Here is a 21723-nt window from a genome sequence, read left to right as displayed (position 1 = left end):
TCAACATTTTGGTGAGGTAGCTGAACAATAACACAAGTATAATTAAACTAATATATTTACCTTCTCACGTTTTCTCTCTCTCTCGTTTTCTCTCTGAATGTGCATACTGTATAGTGAGGTGTTCGTTTCATTTTCGTTTTCGTTTTTAAAGGTTCCAACATGCTTGCATGTGTCAGCCTGCCGTAACATTTATCATACGCACAATGTTCAGTTCTCTGCTCCCGACTTGCCGTGTCAGGTTGACACGTTTACCGATGCAGTTCGTTGACAGTGTCAACGAACTGCGTCGGTAAAAGCTTGCCTATTGTTGGAATGATAAAGCCCAGATATGGGGCGACTGCCCGTGCTGAATTCATCCCCTAACATATAAAAAACTTTCATGTAAAATTATGAGCGTAATATCCGATAGTTAGTTGTTAGAATTCACACAAGAAAACGTTTTACAACAGGCAGTCTTATCTAACTGAATTTCATAGCGCAGCATGTCAACTGAAGCCCTCGGTATGTTCCCTTTGAAAGCTGGAATTCCAAGGAGGTTTCTTTGGTCTCATGAGTAAATATATAGGTAAAAACAAAACTTATTTAGTGTATCTACTACCTGCTGAAAGAATCTCTTCCCTATCACATATAGTAGAAAAGTTATTAGCATCTGAAAACCATTGCGGTCGGGCCGAGTCGTGTTGGGCCTCTCATTTATCAGCTGAATGTAAACATCGCTTCACTGGCTGCGCTTGTTCGCTAGTAATGACGGGGAGCCATTAGTAATAGCAATGGCTAATGAGAAGCAATAATATTTAACGGTGATAATTATCTCAAGGAATCTTATGGTGTGATCAAATGCACGACAGAGTTGCTACTCTTGTTGTTACCCAACTTCGATCATGTCTGGCCCAGAAGACCGTCCATCGCCGAACAGCAACTGCTCCTATGGGGTCGTTCAATGGGTTCCCTACACTGCTGACGCAGTGTCTGCATCTTAATGTGGCATTAGCTCTGCAGTGGTCCGTTATGTGTGTAATGTTGTGTGAGTTTATTCTACAAGCAGGGCACGTATCATGTGTGATTCCACCCAAGTTTAAGCTAGTAACTGAGGTGGGCTGGGTGATGTTCTGATCTAAGCCTAGCTAAGCGAACTCCATCACCTCTATTTAAGTATTACTTTAATGAGAGGATGTCGGGAGAGGGGGCTTGTATTACTGTGTTCTGACCAAAGTGTTGTACTGCCCTGTGCGTGAAATGAGTATGTAGGTGCGTCATCACTGGTGCTGGAATATCTGAAAGTGGGATCTTCTTCAAAGAGATCTGGGAACTGTTTGTGTGGTGCTTGTTTTGTATGCCTAGTTGTGTTATGTGGCTTTGGACTGTCTGATTATAGGCTTGACTTTATTATCTCAAGCTGTAATAAGCCTAGTATGGATAGGATTTACAGAAACACATCTCTGAAAAGCACCACAACTCTTCCTTCGATTAAGCTGAACAAATCATTTCGAAATAAGGTTCTCTGTGTGATTTAAGTGGAAACATTACCATTGGTACAATTCAGTAATCTGAGTTTTAAAAAAACACACACTACATGATGCCATATCATCTGAGGTACCAGGGTAACAGCTTTCATCTGTGTCTGAGGGATCTGCTCATTATGATATCCACAGGGCCTCGGGTGAGAAACTGTTTTATTATTTTATTTTATTTATTTATTTAATTATTTACTTTATTTTACTCAATTATTTATGCAATAAATGGACTTTATTCTACTACGTACTTCACCTCGGCGGACCCAGCCTTACGAGGATTGGCAACAAGCTTGTGTGTCTTCAGAGTATTTAGATTTGAAGATCACTCAAGATCGTCCCAATACCTCGAGAGCGACTTTGACTACCCTTACCTATTATTGAAATTCGTCTTTAGTTTCGACGCTCGCCATACCGGCTTTTCCTCATGATGTGCTACACTTGTCAATATTAGAAAATTTATCTTGACATTTTTCAACGTGATAACGCGTCGCACTGTTATCCTAGCTCACAAATAGCGATCTAAGGACACTATTAAAAATGACCCTTTCCACTTCCTCAGAATGTGGTAGGCTCTCACTTAAAACTCTCAAACACTATGAGCACTGTACAGTTTTGTACAATAAATGAAGCATCAGCCGATGGCACTTTAGGTTGAATTGTAACAAATTTATTTCAGCAGTAAATGTCTAAACAATACAAGAATAATGACATACAATCAGATCGCTTGCAATCTGACATATCAACCATTCTAATACAATAAGCTCCATGTGCCCATTCCCACATCATAGTGCCCAGTGTTCGATGGCTTTCTGGTGAGAATGTACGTATATCCTGCCCGTCTCGGCTTCAGGACGTATCTCATTCGTGTCACGTGTTTCCGTAATCCACAGCCTCGTCGAGAAATGTGAGGAGAGTGCCAGGCTGACAAATTAGTAATAAAAAGGACGAACGAGCGATAAGAGCTGGGATCGTATACCTGTTAGACTGGGAGATCTGGGCGTGTTTTAGTACCGTTTCTCTCATTCCATAAATCAGGTGACATGTTTTTTTTTATTTTATTCCAGCTATTTTCGGAGTATTTCACTGAGGAGACATTTGTTGAACTAAAAGACGTAAATATAGCCTTCAATAACCCCTTCACATGCACACAGGTTTTTCCAAAGATTAGTAATATCATTCAGTGGTAACTTAAATAAAATGAGAAATGCATTTGTATTTCTTTTTTTCATACCGACACAAACTGCATTAACAACAAACGGGAAAATATCATCGAGCCATTAGCACAAATAAACTGGTCAGGAGGAGGCACTAGGAGGGCTCCTTAATCGACACCAATGAGAGGCGTCGTAAGGAATGATAAGGAGGAGAAGTGGAGGGATAAGAGATGTTGCACAGTGATTAGGAGGATGGGAAGGAGGGATAACAAGCGGAGAGGTGTGATAAACTCCCAGCAACGAGTGATGAAGCTTAGTAACGAGGGTAGAGTTGTTTTCGAGGGATATCTAGGCCAAACTGTCTGTGATTAGTCCAGAGGGTTCCAAAAAGATGAGAGGTAGAAGTAGGTACTGTGAAATGGATGACTGAACGGATAAGCTGAATCGATGGGGTGAGATAACCGGGGAAAAGTAAAAATATAAGTTAAAAAAGTAAACCAATTGAAGATGATAATGATAAAATTAAGTCTCTCGAGGTACCGGGGTAAAAGCAAACAAAAGACAGACATAGAGAAAGAAAATCGTCACCACCACCACCATTCCAATCATATTTCCCTGTTAGTCATGTCATGGGATGCTTTCAGAACTACGTAAGAAGCTCTAACGCGGAACTATCAACTGCTAATCAAATTAAATGGGTTACAGTCTCATTTACTCATTATTCAAGCCCTCGATTATCTTTTGTTCCACATCACAGGCCAAACAATCCACACAATAACGTGCTCCACTATACCAATGGGGGAGAGACTATTCCGTTGACCGCTAAGTGTAAATGAAAGTGCACTGTTTGTTATGATGTGTCTGCATACACATGCCATTCTTCCATTTCTGTTCTACGTCAATTATTTAGCTTCCTCAGCCTTTGTACCTCGTTAGTCCTGTCATTCACTTGCCATATGTATTAGAAAATTATCTGCCTTGTCCACTGCTAAGGTCATTAATGTCTTCCACAGCTGAATAAAAACCTTCTGGTAGTAGCAATAATACTAAGATGAAAGTCATCGAATTTAAGAGAATAAACTCTTTACTACTGAAACATTAAAAATCACTTACCACGAGTAAACATAAAACAAAGGTGTCATCAGGCTAGAGGATAAAACGAGTGGATATAATGATAACTAGAGGAAGTTTACCCCTTTAGCGCCAGGTCTTCATTTTGTCTTGCTGCCAAAAGACGATTTCATTCAGCTGAGTAAAGACCGTTCGTGGTGAGGGGGTTAGATGATATTTCCATTAACTATCCCACTTCGAAGAGGTATAATCTTCATCGCAAGACCAGGAAAATGACAGCAACCCGAGCTGTCATGGAGCTGATGAAATAAGCATTCACTGCACTCAACTATTAATCCTACAGAACCCATTTTCACCGCTTATACTCTCATGGCCCTTCCCCGAACCCCGCCACAACGTCAGTTCGTCTCACCCATTTTTTTTTGTCTCCCACGCCCATTTACATAAACCCCTCTCCTCCTCTAACACTCATCCTTGAAGAGTATTTTGAATTATGACTTCACTACATTCAAGTGACTAATTCCACTACACCCATTTTCACAGGGTATACTTTCCTGCCGGAGTCATATCGTTTTCCAAATTTCCAGAGCATTCCACCCATTTTTGTCCTTCCTTCCTCCCGATAATTTCATTCAGTTTCGTAGAAATTACCTGAAACTGCATTAGATACGTCATTCACTAACCCCTTCACTACTAGAGTTTCCCGAGCTGAATAAAATTGTCTGGAGGTAGCATTATAGAACAACGCTTTGCAAAGGTGAAATACAAAAATACGTCACCGGACTAAAGAGTTAATTTCCTCAGTATTGTGATTTTTTTTTCCATCTTTCTCTATCTATCTATCTATCTATTGCCAGACGCCTCAATCCCGTTTGGGGTGGCCACAAACAAATCGCCTCCAAGTCGCCCTGTCCCTCACCATTTCACTGCCCTGCTCCCAACTCACACCCCCCTCTCTCATATACCTCTCCACCCCATACCTCCATCTCATCCTCGGCCTCCCCCTCCCTCTTCCCCCCTCCACCTCACTCACATACACTCTCTTCGTCAGTCTTTCATCCTCCATCCTCTCCACATGGCCAAACCACCTCAGTGTGTTCCTCATAACGCTTCCTATCACATCCACATCCACACCACAACGCTCCTTTATATCCTCATTCGTCAGCCTGTCTCTCCATGTGACTCCACAGGTTCCTCTTAAATAACTCATTTCCACCGCTCTCACTCTTAACTTGTGTCCTTCCATCAATGTCCAAGCTTCACTTCCGTACGTTAGAGTTGGTATCACAATACTGTCATGTAGTAACTTTTTCACTTTTCCATCTTTCTCACCGCGAGATAATTATATCCACCAGCATAAACGAACCATCGCAGTTCGATCAGTTAAATTTGGCGGAGATTTTCGTCCTTTTGTGATACCAGACCATATCATTTCTACATGTCTACAGCCCTTCCACAGCACTCTTCGTGACTAGCATATATTTCACTGTTAGTCTCCAAGTTACAGTGAACAGGGTATAGTCTACAGTTAAATGTGAAATGCGGATTGCCGGCACCGTAGGCTTTCACAATCAAGTAGGGATTAATTCTAAGCGGCTTTGCTCAGAGTACTGACGTCGAGTGAGCCAACTGACTTTAGTGAGACTTGGCTTTATACTTGGCAAATTAGTTACACAAATAAAGCAAAGGGGTTATTACTGCTAAGTACGTAAATAAAGTACACGGGTATTACTGTGAACATGTACATTAAATAAGGTAACGGGCTATCACTGTGAACATGTACATAAATAAAGCAACGGGTTATTACTGTGAATTTGCACATAAATGAAGCAACGGATTATTACTGTGAACTAACGGATTATTAATGTGAACTAAGCAAATAAAGCAAAAGGGTTATTAATGTGAACATGTACGTATATAATACAATGGGTCATTACTGGGAGCTGCATAAATAAAGCAACAGGTACAAAGGGTTAATAATGTAAACATCAACATAAATAATGCAAGAGGAATATTAATGTGAGCTCGTACAAAAATAGAGCAAAACAATTATTACTTTGAACTACATTATGTAATGCAAAATGAGTTATTTCTGCAAGCTTCCAATCACACGAGGATAATTCTTTCACCTGAACTTGCCCCAGACATTCGTCCTTCAGCAGCTTATTTCCAATTACTCTGTGGCAGGGAAAAAAAAATGCTACGGCTCTACATCCTTTCCATAGCACATCCTCGTGACTAACATTATACAGTATTTGTGTGTTAATCTCACGTTACAATTGAGTATTCAAGATAGAGTTAAGGCAATTATAATCTATACAAAAGAAGAGTAGTCATTCGTGTTGGTACGGAGTTTGGATGTTTCAACTCACTCATGCTGGGAGAAACCTATTCTGCCCTTTATTTTGGATAACGTCGCACGATTTTACTACGCTCGGGAGAAACCTACGGTAGGCTACCAAAAGCAAATTTATTCGATTAATGTTTTGCCTGAAAATAATGAACTATCATTATGTTTCAGCACACGACGGGGGGTTTTATTTAGCAAACTGAAGTCCACGCAGTCGAAGGGGCAATTCTGCGCCTTGAATGGACAAGCATAATTATCCTCGATGGGTTAATATGAGAAGTTCTGGTGAATTATACCCCTGCCGAATACACTAATTAATCCTTTTATCAAAAGAAGGACTGACAGCAGTTCATGTCAGTTTTCCACACTCCTAGCGGTGCCGGGAGCTTATGGTCAAAGTTACAACATCTAACAATGCTGGTATTGCATTCACATAGGTATGCCATTAAATACAACGTTGGTAGTGCATTTGTATGGGTAGTGGATTGACCTTACAGTGCCGGTAGTGCATTTATCTTAACATTACAGTGATGCTACTGCAATCGCCTTTCACCGTTTGTACTGCATTCTATACTCACCGGCTGTTCGTGTCAGTGGAGAGACTAAAGAAGAGAAGAGGGCTCACAATCCAATCCACAGACTTGGCCTCCAGAAAACTCTGCACGAGGACATGATCGACGAATAAGACAAGGATAACACCGACCTCCGCGTTGTGGCCATCTCGTCTGAAGTTGTCCTGTCCGTCCAGTTGGTCGAGATGGCTTATATCTCTGATCTGAACCAATAGGGGGACGTCTTGTTGCCTCTTCAGGAGATGCGGGGAAACGTCTTGCGCCGTCAGGAGGTGCGTGGGTGCGACTTGTTGCGTCTTCATGAGTTGCAGGGAAACATCTTGCTCCTTCAGGAGGTGCGTCAGAACCTCCTGGGCCATGCGGGTGCCATCGTGAAGAACCAAGACGGATCGTGTGTCGTTTAAGGTCGTGCGGAAGATGGAGACGAGGGCTTTGGACAGAGTGGGCGGTGGGAGAGTGGAGGATAGCAGTGGATTGGTGGGTGACAGTCGGTGGATGATGGGTCGTGAACTTGGAGTGGACAGATCGGTGGATAGTTGCAAATCGTTAAGGGATGGAAGTGCTTGAACAGATCGTTGATGATGGTTAGTGGAAGGTAGCGCTCGGTGGCAAACTGATGGCAGTGCTTGGGTAGATGGCTCTTGGTTGTTAGTGGAAAGTTGTGCATGGATGGTTGGGTCTGTGGGAGTTGTAGATAACAGCAGGGTGTTATTAGCTGACGAGCCTATGTGGGGCTGAAGTAATGGATTGGTAGACATGTGCTGCTGATAGGTGGATATTATAGGATGGGGGAAGCTATTGGTAGGAAAGAGTACTTCAGCCGCATTACAGCGTCCGCCGTTGTCTGGTCAGAAGAAAGAAGCTCCATAACAGTAGAAAAAAAAAATCTTATTTAAACTTCGACCCTTCACAAAAAAAAAAAAAAACTATAAATATTCATCGTCAGACATTTTCGTAAAGTACTAATGAAGAAATATAAGAGAAACATACCAAATATGTAAAAACAAGTTAAGGAAATATAATGTAATAAATACGAATATTATTGCAAGTCAGGAAAAATGAGCGAAAATTTTTAAAACGTACAAATATACGAAATGTAAGAAATATATACAGAAACTAGAAAATGTAAAAGAAAAAATGTAAAAACAAAGACCGATACGAGAGGACGTTTCTGCACAATGCTATGAATAAGAAAAAAATATGAATACTAAAAAACTGGATGTGTAAGTTGATATTTAGCCTATAACTGTGGAAAATGTATAATCGTAAGAAAAAACTGCAAAAAATGCTTAATACGAAAAAGACGCACCTGCATATCCCACCACAGTCCAGAACACAACCACAAGCAAAATGAATCTGTCCATCCTGACTGAAACGCTCCTCATCTTGGACAGCGTTAAGTCTGACACAGGCTTTTCCTTCTCCTCGTCCTCTTAGAAGCTCCTCCCACCTTGACTCCTCCTTATATCCCGCCAAGCTGCCCTCCTTTCCAAGTCCGTTTTCAGTAATCTATCCCTCTCTTCCGTCACTCGTCATCCCCCTCTCTCCCTTCTTCCCATTCTATCTCGACCCCTTCCTTCTCCCTCACTTCCTTCTACTTAGGCCCCGTCCGCCTTCTTCCTCCCTCCTTTTCACCTCCTCTCCCTTCTGCCTCTTACCTCTGCCATCACCCTTCTACTTACGTCCCCTTCCTACTCGTTTTCCCCCCATCGCCAACTACTTTCCACTCCTCAACCTATTCCCTCTTCCATCTTCTAACTTCCTCACCCCTCTCTCTCTCTTCCCCATCCCCACCTTAACCCATCTTCCCCTTTCCTCCTCCTCTTCCTCCTCGGCCTCTTGCCTCCCTCACCTTCTGCCTACCTCCTCTTCCCTTTCTCTTTCCCGAGCACACCTACTTCAGCTTCCCCTCTCCTATTTTCTCCCTCCCTTCTCTCCCCTCGCTAGAATCTCTCCCCTCCTCCCGTTTCTCCTTCCCTCCTCTTCCTCCACCTACATTCGCCCTCCCACTCCCTCTCCTCCTTCTCTCCCTCTTCTTTCCTTTTCCTCTCTCTCATCCGCTCCCTCTACTCTTCTATATGCTCAGTGGAATCAAGAATCAAAATTACCGGCCCGAGACACTCAAAAGATCCATCAGTTCTTCCCTGCCATAGTAAAATTGAACCTTTGTAAAATTGATGGGCCTGGTTCTCTGATATGGACGAGGAAGCCCGCTCTCTCGTGCCCTCAATCAGCTGACACAATTAGGAGCTTAGTTGGGGTCTTTTAAGTTGGTAATTGTCTGATTACTGGGCTAATGTCTTGAAAAAGGGGGGTATTCTGACGCCTCTGCATAAAATATCATCACCGTAATTGAAAAAAAAAAAAAAAGAATAAAGGTCTCTCCGATTTTGCTATCAGATTCTGAGTATAAAGGAAGAGTTATTGACTGCACACTTTTCTACTACGTACTGTAGAATACAATATTTTATTTAGGAATCTTATATCATCCAACCACGTAACTTCAATAAATTATAATATTGGGATATGGAGACTGTAAATACCCCCCCCCTCTCTCTCTCTCTCTCTCTCTCTCTCTCTCAATAAATAAATAAAAAAATAAATACGCTTCTACCCTATCGCTGAAATCTCTCTCTCTCTCTCTCTCTCTCTCTCTCTCTCTCTCTCTCTCTCTCAATAAATAAATAAATAAATAAATACGCTTCACTCAATTGCTGAAATCTCTCTCTCTCTCTCCCTCTCTAAGTAGAATAGCCATGTAGTGGACTAAACAAAGAAGCAAACACTGACACAAAACTAAAAAATAAAAGATAAACTAAAATACTGGCAGACATAATTTTGCTATGATCAGCTTGACGGGTAATTAAGCCAGTATGCTGGATAAAAAAAAAAAAAAAAACGAAAAGTAAGAAATTCACATGATAGCCAATTATATAACATTATCCATTTCAATGCATGGCTTCATTAAACTGAGGTCAAATGTATATTTTAAACCCCTCTCTTGGTGGGGAGAACTTTAGCATTTTATTTCATCTTACTCCAAGCGGTTTTATATATAGATGAGAATGAGTCATGGGAGCCTTAGTTAATATTGTACTGTCATCATTAACCCTCTCATAGTTGGGACAGCTTTAGTATTCTATTTCATCTACCGTCAGACGATTTTATTCAGCTGGGAGGGAGTCATAACAACAGTAGCGTTTCAGTCAATGAAGTAGCTATAAAAGAGTTAACGGAAACTTTTTTTTTAATCTCTATCTTTTTTTTTTTAATCCGGCAACCCCCACCTTGATTTACTCAGCTAACGAGAATCATTGTAGTGCAGATTTAAAATCTATAAGGCGTTTGTTCTTACCTATAATGACCCGCAAACTCTATTCAGCTTAGTTGATGGCCAAGTGCAGGCAGACTGGAGGGTATATTAGTTACCAAGGAGACACATTCCAACCTCGTAACTAAGGCCCATTGAATTCCATGCAACCACGAATTAGTATCCGAGTAATGGGAGTGACCCAGTTCCGTCAGTTGAAAACTAAACCAACTTTTTCCATTAAACTCTTCAGTGCGATGTCTCTAATATTCTTCTAGTTACCCTCAGACGATTTCTTTCAGCTTTTGAGAGGCCCCGAGCAGAGAAGATGCTACTTGATGCTGTGATGCCACACATTAAACGATCTAAAAACCTTCAATAGAAGATAAGAATTATATAACAAACTTGCTAACATCAAATGATTTATTAAACTCTGACTCTGCAGTCTATTTTTATCTTATTTATTTTTAATGATTCGCTGTTTTGTTTATTATCCTACCAATATACGATTTCATTCAGCTATAGCACAGACCTCAAGTAATCGCTGTTGTTGCTAATTAACCCTAGTCTGTCTGGTCGAGTAGATCCACGAACCGCAGGTAAGCAACTGCCCCTGCAGGGCCGTCCCGTGCAGTGAACCGATGTTTTCTTACGGTTGAGAGTGCTAAGCCAAAGCGAGGCGCTGGAAAATGTGTGGAGGTTTGGTTCTTGCGTGGATGATGCCGCATTTTGCATCTCTTCAACCAGTTAACAGGGGAACCATACTAGGCTTCACATCACACCATAATCTAGTTACGTGATGACCATCCAACATTGTAAATAGTTTCCTGTGTTACAGGGAACCATTAGACATGTCACTCAGTGTACACCCACCTGAAGTGGAAAGAGGAGTGTTATGGGGGAGGCGGTGGCTCAATCGGTAGAGAGGTGGCCTGCAGTCCTAACGGACCCAGGTTCGAATCCCGGCTGGGGCAGGGAACAGTTTAAGGATTTGAATTTCACTAAATCAGGCTTTACTGATCTACCAGAAGACCCGCCGACATGTCGTAAAAATACCCCCGCTAATACCAATACACCAGTCCTGTATGAGACAGCCCTAGCATGTATTCAATATGGACGGTGGGTGTTAGCGCCGAAGTGGTGACATGTAGAGGTGTATGGTATGTAGGAGGACTGCTGGGCCTTGATTGCAGGCTGTGAAGCCTATGCCCAGAGTCGGACACATAAAAAATATATATATATATATATATATATATATATATATATATATATATATATATATTACGGTGCACTCTTAACCCTTAAATAATCACCAAAAGGGATAAGATAAAGCTCACAAGAAAACTTACTTAACTTTACTGTACACTATAACATACACACACCAAAGAAGAAACCAGGATTCGTTTTTACAAAAGGAGGATTCATATAGGCCTCAGAATACGAATATAAAACAAGTTATTTCTTACCTAACCAGATTACAATCAATGGAGGTTAAAGTACTCACAAAGCTCGAGGAAAATTGGGGGCTTCGAAAATATAATCCAGATATAAATCACACACTAGTGTAAATGGAGGAGTGAAACAAAAATGGGAAATGGTGCACAAACAGTGTGTTTTGTAATCAAAGTCACGTATTGAGTAGTGTGTGAAAATATGAAGAAAAGTGCAACAGAATGTGACAAAAGTGTAACGTGACTGCAAGTGACAAAAAGAGAAAATGTGAAAATGTGACAAAAGGTGTACAAATTACAAAATGTGAACAATTGTGTACGAATGTGTCTTACTCACTTTGTCCTCGAGCTTATAAAGCACACTTAATCCGCCTCCCTCAGCTAATTAGCCACTAGGCTGTCTTAAATGCAATCTCCAGCCACTTACAAACAATAGAGGCATCTGCTACCAATGGGAGCCTTACACATATTACACAAAACCAATGGCGTGCAATCAAGAAAGCAAAGAAAGCATTCTTTAGGCTTCTGTTTGCAAATACTCTTGTTTTGCTCCTCCCACACTATAAGTTACACCCCCTATGGTCAAGGACATAAAGGTTTTCTGCGCATTTGTGGGAAAAACAACTAGCATGTTATCAACCCAGAAGGCAAAGTTGACCACTGAGTAAACACAACTGTGGTCTAGGGTTACGCTTTGCAGGCAGCAAAATTGATAAGAAAAAGATTTATCTTCTTCACGCTCGCCTCTCTCTCATTATATTATCATTTCATCCTCTATTTCATCCCTTCGCTACTGGGCTACTACGCCAGTGACAGGAGTAATAAAAAAATGACAGGAGGAAAGGGAGAAATAAAAAGAGAGGAAGGTAGGCATAAACTCTGAATAAAGGTGAAGGTAGAATTAGTAAGCACTGCTTCAAGTAAGTGAATGATGGTCGCCACCGCCTAGCACCCCTCAGGTAGTGATGAGGTTAATGATTGGGTCTGAAGACAGCAAGAATGAAATAAGATTGTCATCGGAGTGACGTGGCTCAGGAGAGATCTATCGTGGCGAAGGGACTAAAAACAATTTCATTTATTCCCCTCGTTACCATGGCGTCTTGTGTGTGCGTGTGTGTATATATATATATATATATATATATATATATATATATATATATATTGTTACATAGCCTATGATTTCATCATCCTTTGTGTAATTTTAACGCACAGTATGCTGCATGTTTGATCACGAGCGTGTTCTGCCTCAGTCCCCCCCTTGTACCGTTATAGTAGAGTAAGTCGTTCTCTCTGTTATACAGTGCGGGATTTTCAGCTCTTTGTCCCCATGGCTTCATTTGCGCGTCCTTCTTACAAGTTGTATCAGGCTCTGCTGGCCCCTATATAATGAGCTCAGTCTCTGCATCATTGCCACTTAGATCTGCTCCTCATTTTGTTCACATCTCTGTCCTCCCCTGTACAGATATTATTATTGTGAGTGCTCAAGAAATCTCCAAACATCTAGCAGCTGTGTGTAATTTGAGAATAACTGTTGTATTTTTTCTTGTACTGTATAGCATAAGTTTAATTTGTAGGCCTGGTGAAGTTTTTGTAATTCATGTAGGGATCTTTATGTCCATCAGTTTTAATATTATTTTGTATCTGTAATAATTTATCTTGCATTCACTGAGCATTATCTGGTATCTCATTTTATCAGGGCTGACTTAAATAAATTTACTCTTGCTAATTTCGTGTTAATAGAGGCTATTGCAGTTAACCATATATTTAACCTGTTTATTTGCCATTACATTATCCTTATGAGTCCTGAATGTTTTGTTGTTAGTTTGAGCATTAAACTTTAACTTGTAATTTTACCTAACTCTTTTGTTTTGAACCTGGAACTTTACGGGACAGTAGTGATTTTTAGCATTCTCACTTAAAGTGTACGTTATCTTTCTCTGTTCCGTAACATAAATTTGGCGACCTCGCCAGGATATTCAGGATATTATCATAAGGATATTGTTTGATATTTTGTGACTGTGATATATTCATGATGGCTACTATTTCTACACTTGATGAAGCCAAAGATTTTTTGTCAAATGTGCAAACAGTGTGTGATATAGAAAACAGAACAAAGAATGAACTTAAGCTTGTTGCTCAACAATTGGGAATTGTTGTTCGCTCTCATCATTCTAAAGATCAAATTGTTGACATGATTAATGAAAGCTTGTTTAATGTAACTCCTCCAAATGAGCAAACGCAGATTGAATTAGCTAAGTTACAGCTAGCCCTGCAGGAGGCCCGTGCTAGGGAGGCTGAGGCACAAGTTGAAATTGCTAGGATTCAGGCAGACCATGAGTATCGCATGAAACAAGGTGGAACTGGATCATCTAGCTCTGATGATTTTGATGTGGCTAAAAATGTTAAACTTGTCCCTCCTTTTAATGAATCTGATTTAACAAAGTATTTTCAGTTGTTTGAGAGGGTAGCTACAGGTTTTAATTGGCCTAAGGAGTATTGGCCAGTACTCCTTCAAACTGTTCTCACCGGTAAAGCTCAAGTAACTTATGCATCTTTGCCTCAGGATCAATCTGATAATTATGATGTAGTTAAGAGCTTGATTCTTAAGGCCTATGAGCTTGTTCCTGAAGCTTATAGAGTAAAATTTAGGACAACTTACAAGCAAGATAAGCAATCCCATGTTGAGTATGCAAAAATCAAAGAAGATTTGTTGGAGCAGTGGTTAAATTCTAAGAATGTGGATTCTGATTTTGGTAAATTTAAGCAGATGATTTTGCTGGAGGACTTCAAAAGGTGTATTTATAAAGATGTAAGCCTATATCTTGATGAGAAAAGAATAGATAATTTGTCTGATGCTGCAGTTTTAGCTGATGAATATGTTCTCACTCACAAGAGATATTCTAAAGAAAAAGGGAAAGCTGAGAGTAAGTACGTTGCCTCTACTCAGAGTACAGGTAACAGGAAAGAGAATAAGGATGATGTTTCTCAGGAAGTAAATACCAGCTTCACCTCTAGATTTCAGAAAAGTAAATGTACTTATTGTAGTAAGCTTGGTCATACTACGGAGAGATGTTTCAGGAGACAGCGTGATGTGAACAAAAAGGAGTCTTTAAATATTCAGTCAATTGGTCTAGTGTCCACTCTTGAGAGTTCCCAGAATTCTTTAACTGAGTTAACTGAACCTGCTTTGAGGGGTAACTTAAATTCTCATGATGGAGCTCCTCTTTTTAACGTGGGTGACACTCTCAAGAGTTCATGTGCTAATTTCCTGTCTGATGGTTTTGTCAGTCCTCTGGACAGTAATGACAGGAAATCAGTTAAAATATATCGTGATACAGGTGCTTGCCAATCCCTTATGCTGACCAGTGTTCTAGGCTCTAATTTTAATTCCTCTGATGAAACTGTAATCTTACAAGGTGTAGGGAATAATTACTTCTCTGTTCCTCTGTGCAGAGTGAATTTAGAGTCTGGTTTTGTTAATGGTTCTGTTATGGTTGGGTTGGTTGAGACACTCCCAATGACAGGTGTAACTTTCTTACTTGGAAATGATATTGGTGGAAGTCAAGTGTGTCCAGCTCCTCAGTTGTCTAGTGAGCCAGTGGCTGCGTCCCAGGATTGTGATGTCCCTGATGTGTTCCCTGCATGTGCTGTCACTAGGGCTAAGTCTAAAGTTACTGGTGATTTAGAGGATAATGATGATGATGATGTTATCCTAGCTGACACTTTTCTTGCTAATTTGGACCACTCACCAGATGAGGCAGTACCCCGTAGTGTTGATAATTTGTCTCGTCAAGAGTTGGTTGAGTTGCAGGTTGCTGACCCTGAGTTGAAAGGTCTAGCTAACTCTGCTTGCAGTGAGGAAGAGTCAGCTGGTGCTTCTACTTGTTATTATGTAAAGTCAGGAGTACTTATGAGGAAGTGGAGACCCCCAACAGCATCAGCCGACTGTGAATGGGAGGTTGTACATCAAGTTGTCATCCCTCGTGTTTGTAGGCAGGATATCATTAGAGTGGCTCATGATTCCAGTTTGGCAGGACACCTTGGAGTGAGGAAGACTGTGGCACGCATTTTGAAACACTTCTACTGGCCAGGTATCTTCAGGGATGTTTCCTGGTATTGTAAGTCTTGTCACACCTGTCAAGTTGTGGGGAAGTGTAATCAGACCGAAAAGGTTGCACCTCTAGTTCCCATTCCTCCTTTTGAGGCGCCTTTCACCCGTGTGTTGGTGGATATTGTGGGCCCTCTTCCTAAGACTTCTTCAGGATTTTCTTATGTGTTGACCATGATTGATATGGCTACTCGTTATCCTGAAGCCATTCCACTTAGAAATATCTCAGCAAAGAACGTGGTTAAGGAAATGCTAGGGTTCTTCACAAAGTTTGGTCTGCCCAAGGAGGTACAGTCAGACCAGGGAAGTAATTTCATGTCAAACGTTTTCAAACAGTCTCTGAAAGAGTTGGGCATCACCCAGATCACGTCTTCAGCTTACCATCCCCAGACCCAAGGAGCGTTGGAGAGATATCATCAAACACTCAAATCGATGCTCAAGAAATACTGTTTGGAACATCAGAAAGACTGGGATAAAGGTCTTCCATTCGTTGTGTTTGCTGCAAGAGAATCTCCAAATGAATCACTGGGCTTCTCACCTTTTGAACTACTGTTTGGCCATGAAGTAAGAGGACCCCTTAAGTTACTCAAGGAATGCTGGCTGTCGGAGGAAGATGACGTCAACCTGCTGGAGTATGTGATGAAGTTCAAAGAACGGCTGTCCACTGCTTTACAGCTGGCGAGAGAGAATTTAGGAGCTGCTCAGGAGAAGATGAAGACTTAGTATGATAAGAAGTCCAGGTTACGCCACTTTCAGCCAGGAGATCAGGTTTTGATTCTGCTACCAGTTCATGGGCAACCTCTTCAAGCCAAGTTTAGTGGCCCTTATTTCGTGGAGAAGGAACTCAGTGATGTCAACTATGTCATCGCCACACCAGATCGTAGAAAGAGCAAGCAACTATGTCACATCAACATGCTAAAGTTATATCACAGGCGGGACGAAAATAATCCAGTCTGCACTGTAGCTGTTCCACCTGAGTCTGCAAGTGAAGCTCTCCCATGCAGTATGAGCCTGAGTGATAGTTTGGGGAAGAATCCTGATATCATGAATGATCTCCAGACTAAGCTTTCTCATCTACCTCCCAAGGAAAGGCAGGAGTTTTCGGCATTACTGCAGGAGTACCCGCAAGTGTTCCGTGCTACTCCAGGAAGAACCACTGTGTTGATGCATGATGTCGATGTTGGAGACGCAAAGCCAATTAAACTGCCTCCTTACCGTGTGAACCCAGTGAAAGTTCCTCTCATCGAGAAGGAGCTTGGCTACCTGTTGGACCACAAGATGATTGAGCCCTGTCAGTGCTGAGTGGAGTTCTCCTGTCACTCTAGTCCCTAAGCCAGGTGGGTCACAGAGGCTTTGCATCGACTACAGACGTGTTAATCAGGTAACTAAAACAGACACTTACCCTCTCCCTCGCGTGGAAGATTGCATAGACAAGATCGGAAAGGCTAGGTACATAAGTAAGTTTGATTTGTTAAAGGGATACTGGCAAGTACCTGTGACTGAACGTGCTAGGGAGATCTCATGTTTTGTAACATTAGGAAAGACATTTGCATATTCTGTAATGCCATGTACAGATTGTTTTAGAGTAATAAGAAATTTCCTTTGTAAATTTCTTTTTTCTTTGTGGGGAGGTGTTACATAGCCTATGATTTCATCATCCTTTGTGTAATTTTAACGCACAGTATGCTGCATGTTTGATCACGAGCGTGTTCTGCCTCAGTCCCCCCCTTCTACCGTTATAGTAGAGTAAGTCGTTCTCTCTGTTATACAGTGCGGGATTTTCAGCTCTTTGTCCCCATGGCTTCATTTGCGCGTCCTTCTTACAAGTTGTATCAGGCTCTGCTGGCCCCTATATAATGAGCTCAGTCTCTGCATCATTGCCACTTAGATCTGCTTCTCATTTTGTTCACATCTCTGTCCTCCCCTGTACAGATATTATTATTGTGAGTGCTCAAGAAGTCTCCAACCATCTAGCAGCTGTGTGTAATTTGAGTATAACTGTTGTATTTTTTCTTGTACTGTATAGCATAAGTTTAATTTGTAGGCCTGGTGAAGTTTTTGTAATTCATGTAGGGATCTTTATGTCCATCAGTTTTAATATTATTTTGTATCTGTAATAATTTATCTTGCATTCACTGAGTATTATCTGGTATCTCATTTTATCAGGGCTGACTTAAATAAATTTACTCTTGCTAATTTCGTGTTAATAGAGGCTATTGCAGTTAACCATATATTTAACCTGTTTATTTGCCATTACATTATCCTTATGAGTCCTGAATGTTTTATTGTTAGTTTGAGCATTAAACTTTAACTTGTAATTTTACCTAACTCTTTTGTTTTGAACCTGGAACTTTACGGGACAGTAGTGATTTTTAGCATTCTCACTTAAAGTGTACGTTATCTTTCTCTGTTCCGTAACAATATATATATAATTACGTTTACCCTGAGATGGATTGTACAAAGTAATTTCCTGACTCCGGTGACGTCGATTTTTTATTCTTGTTACTTCCACGCGATTTTATTTAGCTTAAATGAGACTTTTTGAGAGGATCGATATTTATTTATGGACTTTTAGTTTTATTATGTTCAGTTGAGGAGATGGAGGGTTAGATATATATACTCTTGTTACTGACAAACGATTATTATCAATTTAAGAGACACTTTTGAACCTGGGGGGGTTGTTGATATAGCCTTCATTAATTCCTTCCCTCCTAGATATTCTTCCATAGCTTAATAATAGTCTGGAGGAAGCAGGATACCCTAAAAAAGAAAAAAAAAGTCAGGGATTCAATGGGCTTAAGGAGATTCATATGAAGAGGGATTTTGTTATTATTACTTTCCTACAAGACTTTATATAACTGATACAATGATGAATTTTAATGAAGCAGAAGCATAAAATAAAGGTTCTCTCAATATGAATAACTACAATTTATACATCACATAAAGAGTCCAGCACTGACTTAACGAAGTAACCCTATTGTACAATCAAATACAACAGGCCGCTCACCCCTCCTGCCTCTCTTTCATCACTGGAATAACAGCCGCTTGAATGTATCATGGTGGACTGTGGTGCATATTATCATCCATTTATGGGTGATAATAGGCACCTTTGGCCACTACGCCGTGTTCAAGTATGTATGATTCCACAGATGAAACAGACGCGGAACATGCGAAAGGGTTTTTGTATTTGACTGTACAGTATATCAAGGTGAAATGTCCCTTCACCTTTTTGTTGCTAAATATGTACTTTAGCTTTTTCCGCCAATTTTCGACGACGGTTTTTAAATCAAGGAAGCCAAACTGTAGCACAATGATGAACTACTTGGCCGGAAAAGCTACTTTGCATATTATTCCAGTTAACGTCAGACGATTTTACAAATGTTCCTGAGAAATCAGAGACACCAAAAAAAACAAACAACTATCAGGATTAACAAATGAAGGGAGGAAATAATGAACTGCACATTTGATTCCAGGTAACGATGGGTGATTTCATTCAGCATAGACAAATCCACCAGACAAAAGATTGAGGGCAACGTCCCGGCCAAGAGTTAGCAATTTTGCATTTTACTCTCCCTAAGCCAGGCTATTAAATTCCATTCAGATAAACCCACCTTGGGCGAGTAATGAGAAATAGCTTTGAAAAGTTTTTCCACTTCCCTTATAAAATCGATTAGAACAAGAGTTTCAAGGAGCCTTATCATCGTTTGTTCAGCTAAAAAAAAAAAAAATGAGAACACAAGTTTAATCCTTAGACATTATTTTTTGCTTGATCCACTATAAACCAGATTAGAACAAAGTTTTCTACTTGCACAGAACATTATTTTCACCGTCTGAACTACAGAAACCGACCAAAAGTCCTCCTTCTACATCATATCACAATTTTACTTGTCCCATTTCACCACCAGGCAATCGTTCCTAAATACAGACCTTAGAGACTTACGACAATACAGAGGAATTGAATATTAAATGAGCTTAAAAGAATGATGTGTGTGTGTGTGTGTGTGTGTGTGTGTGTGTGTGTGTGTGTGTGTGTGTGTGTGTGATCTGACTATCCAATGTATGAAACTGCTTCACGTATTACTATCTCAAGAATCAAAATATTTTTTCACACCAAACCCAACTATACAATACATTACTTTCTATTAACATTACAGTTCACTGCACTACACTGGACGAACTTATATATCAAATCCCGTGACGCTCTCTCTCTCTCTCTCTCTCTCTCTCTCTCTCTCTCTCTCTCTCTCTCTCTCTCTCTCTCCAATACACTACACTGCTTACATACACATACATCAGACTACTATACCACACACACACACACACACACACACACACACACGAAGCTGGTTAAATGCATATTCGAGGAACCTGCACAGAGGCCTCATCCCCAGACAAGCCCAGATTCTCGCCAATGGGACAGATGGCAGGAGGAGAAGGAGGAGAAGGAGGAGGAGGAGAAGGAGGAGGAGGAGAAGCAGGAAGAGGAGGAGGAGGAGGAAGAGGAGGAGGAAGGGAAGTGATGCGTAGGAGGAAGATGAGGAGGACGTGGAGTGATATGTAGGAGGAGGAAGAGGAGTGATGGGTAGGAGGAACTGGAGGTGGACGTGGAGTGATAATGTAGGAGAAGAGAAAATATGCGGGAGATGGTGGAGGGGAGATGGGCGAGTAGGAGAAGGAGTTGCAGGACAGTGAAGTGGAAGGAGGAGGGTGTGATGAAGTGACATGTAGCAGGAGGTGGAGGAAAGGAAAGTGAGGGGGTGGATATGAGCTTGTGGAAGGGAAGAGAAGGCTGAGTGATATACGGAGGTGGGAGATTACAGAAATGGTGTAGGGGGAAAAGATAAGGAGAGGGAGGAAGGGCAAGTAGATGAAGGAAAGTGAGTGGTATGTGGCAGGTGAAGGTGAACTAATGTGTGGAGGATGAAGGGATGTGGGTGGTGGTGCAGGAAGAGTATAGGAGGTGGTTGTGAAGTCGTGTGTGAAGTGGACGGAGGAGGAGGAGGAAGAGGAGGAGGAGGAGGAGGAGGCCAGTGGCGGTGGTGGGATGTGTGGAAGGTAGTGGAGGAAAGGTAGATGAGGGGAGCAGCAGCTGGAAGAGGAGAGGATGGGTTAAGGGTTTGTTTAGGAGAACCTGGGGGAGGTAAAAGTGGGGTGATATGTGGGTGGAGGAAAGACGGAAGAAAGGAAGGGAGGAAAGAAACAACGCAGGCAGGAAGGGACGAAGGAAGGAACGCAAGTGGAAAGGAAGGAAGAGATGCAGGAAAGAACGAAGGCAGAAAGGCAGGAAGAGAGAAAGGAGGGAAGGAACGATGCAAGGAGCGAAAATAAAATGATGGAAGGAAGGCAGGCAGGCAGGAAGAAGGAAGGAAGAAAGGGATGAAGGAATGAAGGATAAGTATGGTGTGGATAGGGAATATTATAGTATTAGCGTGGACGGGGAATAAAGAGAAAAATCAGAGTAAGAGGGAAAACGAAGTGAAGACAAACAAGGTTAAATATAAGAGGGACGAAGGGAGGAACAGAAAAGGATCTGATGAATGGAAGATATAATGTAGAACAAGCAAACGAAGGGGAAGGGAAGATATGTAGAGTCCCAGTCAATAATTCCCTTACACCAGGGGTCGGCAACCCTAGGCACGCGTGCCAGACTTGGCACGTGAAGTGCTATACTATGGCACTCAACGTGATCCAGTGTAACAAAGAAAATATTGAAAATGCAAAGAGAGAGAGAGAGAGAGAGGTGGGCACATCCTTTCTTACTAAATCAATTAACACTGTCGCTACAGTGTTAAAAAATCTTACCTGACACGCAAAGTGCACAGAAAAAATTGGCATTAATTATAAATTGGCATACCATGTTCAAAAGGTTGCCGACCCCTGCCTTACACCTTAGCGTCTTCGAAATAATGAGCCAATATTCTAAACCAGTTCATTTCATAAGTAGTTTAGTAAAATATTAAATCCTGATATGGCTTGAAGACTGAATAAGGGAACATCATCATCATCATCATCCCAACCCTAATTTCAAAACAATGGGTGGGGCTGAGATCAGAAACAAAGAAGGTTCGTAAATGGACACAGAACCATTCACACCTCATTCAAGCCCTCGAAATCCCAACTCTGTCAACACACACACACACACACACACACACACACACACACACACACACACACACACACACACACACACACA

At 41.2% G+C, this 21723-nt stretch overlaps 1 protein-coding gene across 1 annotated transcript in view; it reads right to left on the bottom strand.

The window, feature by feature from the left end:
* Positions 1-21723, bottom strand: part of LOC145404407 (ionotropic receptor 21a-like) — a 171746-nt gene that overhangs the window by 119499 nt on the left and 30524 nt on the right. The window contains exons 2-3 of the mRNA XM_080275922.1: positions 6979-7171; positions 6668-6894 (exon numbers count right to left, since the gene is read on the bottom strand). Of these exons, the coding sequence (XP_080132048.1) occupies positions 6668-6894; positions 6979-7171 (420 nt within the window). The remainder of the gene's footprint in view (positions 1-6667; positions 6895-6978; positions 7172-21723) is intronic.

Source organism: Coenobita brevimanus, chromosome 63, assembly GCF_032717465.1.
Source record: "Coenobita brevimanus isolate Jiangsu-jjx chromosome 63, ASM3271746v2, whole genome shotgun sequence".
NCBI lineage: Eukaryota > Metazoa > Arthropoda > Malacostraca > Decapoda > Coenobitidae > Coenobita > Coenobita brevimanus.
The sequence above is the reverse complement of the archived record's forward strand: the minus strand, read 5'-3'. Positions and strand labels throughout refer to the sequence as shown.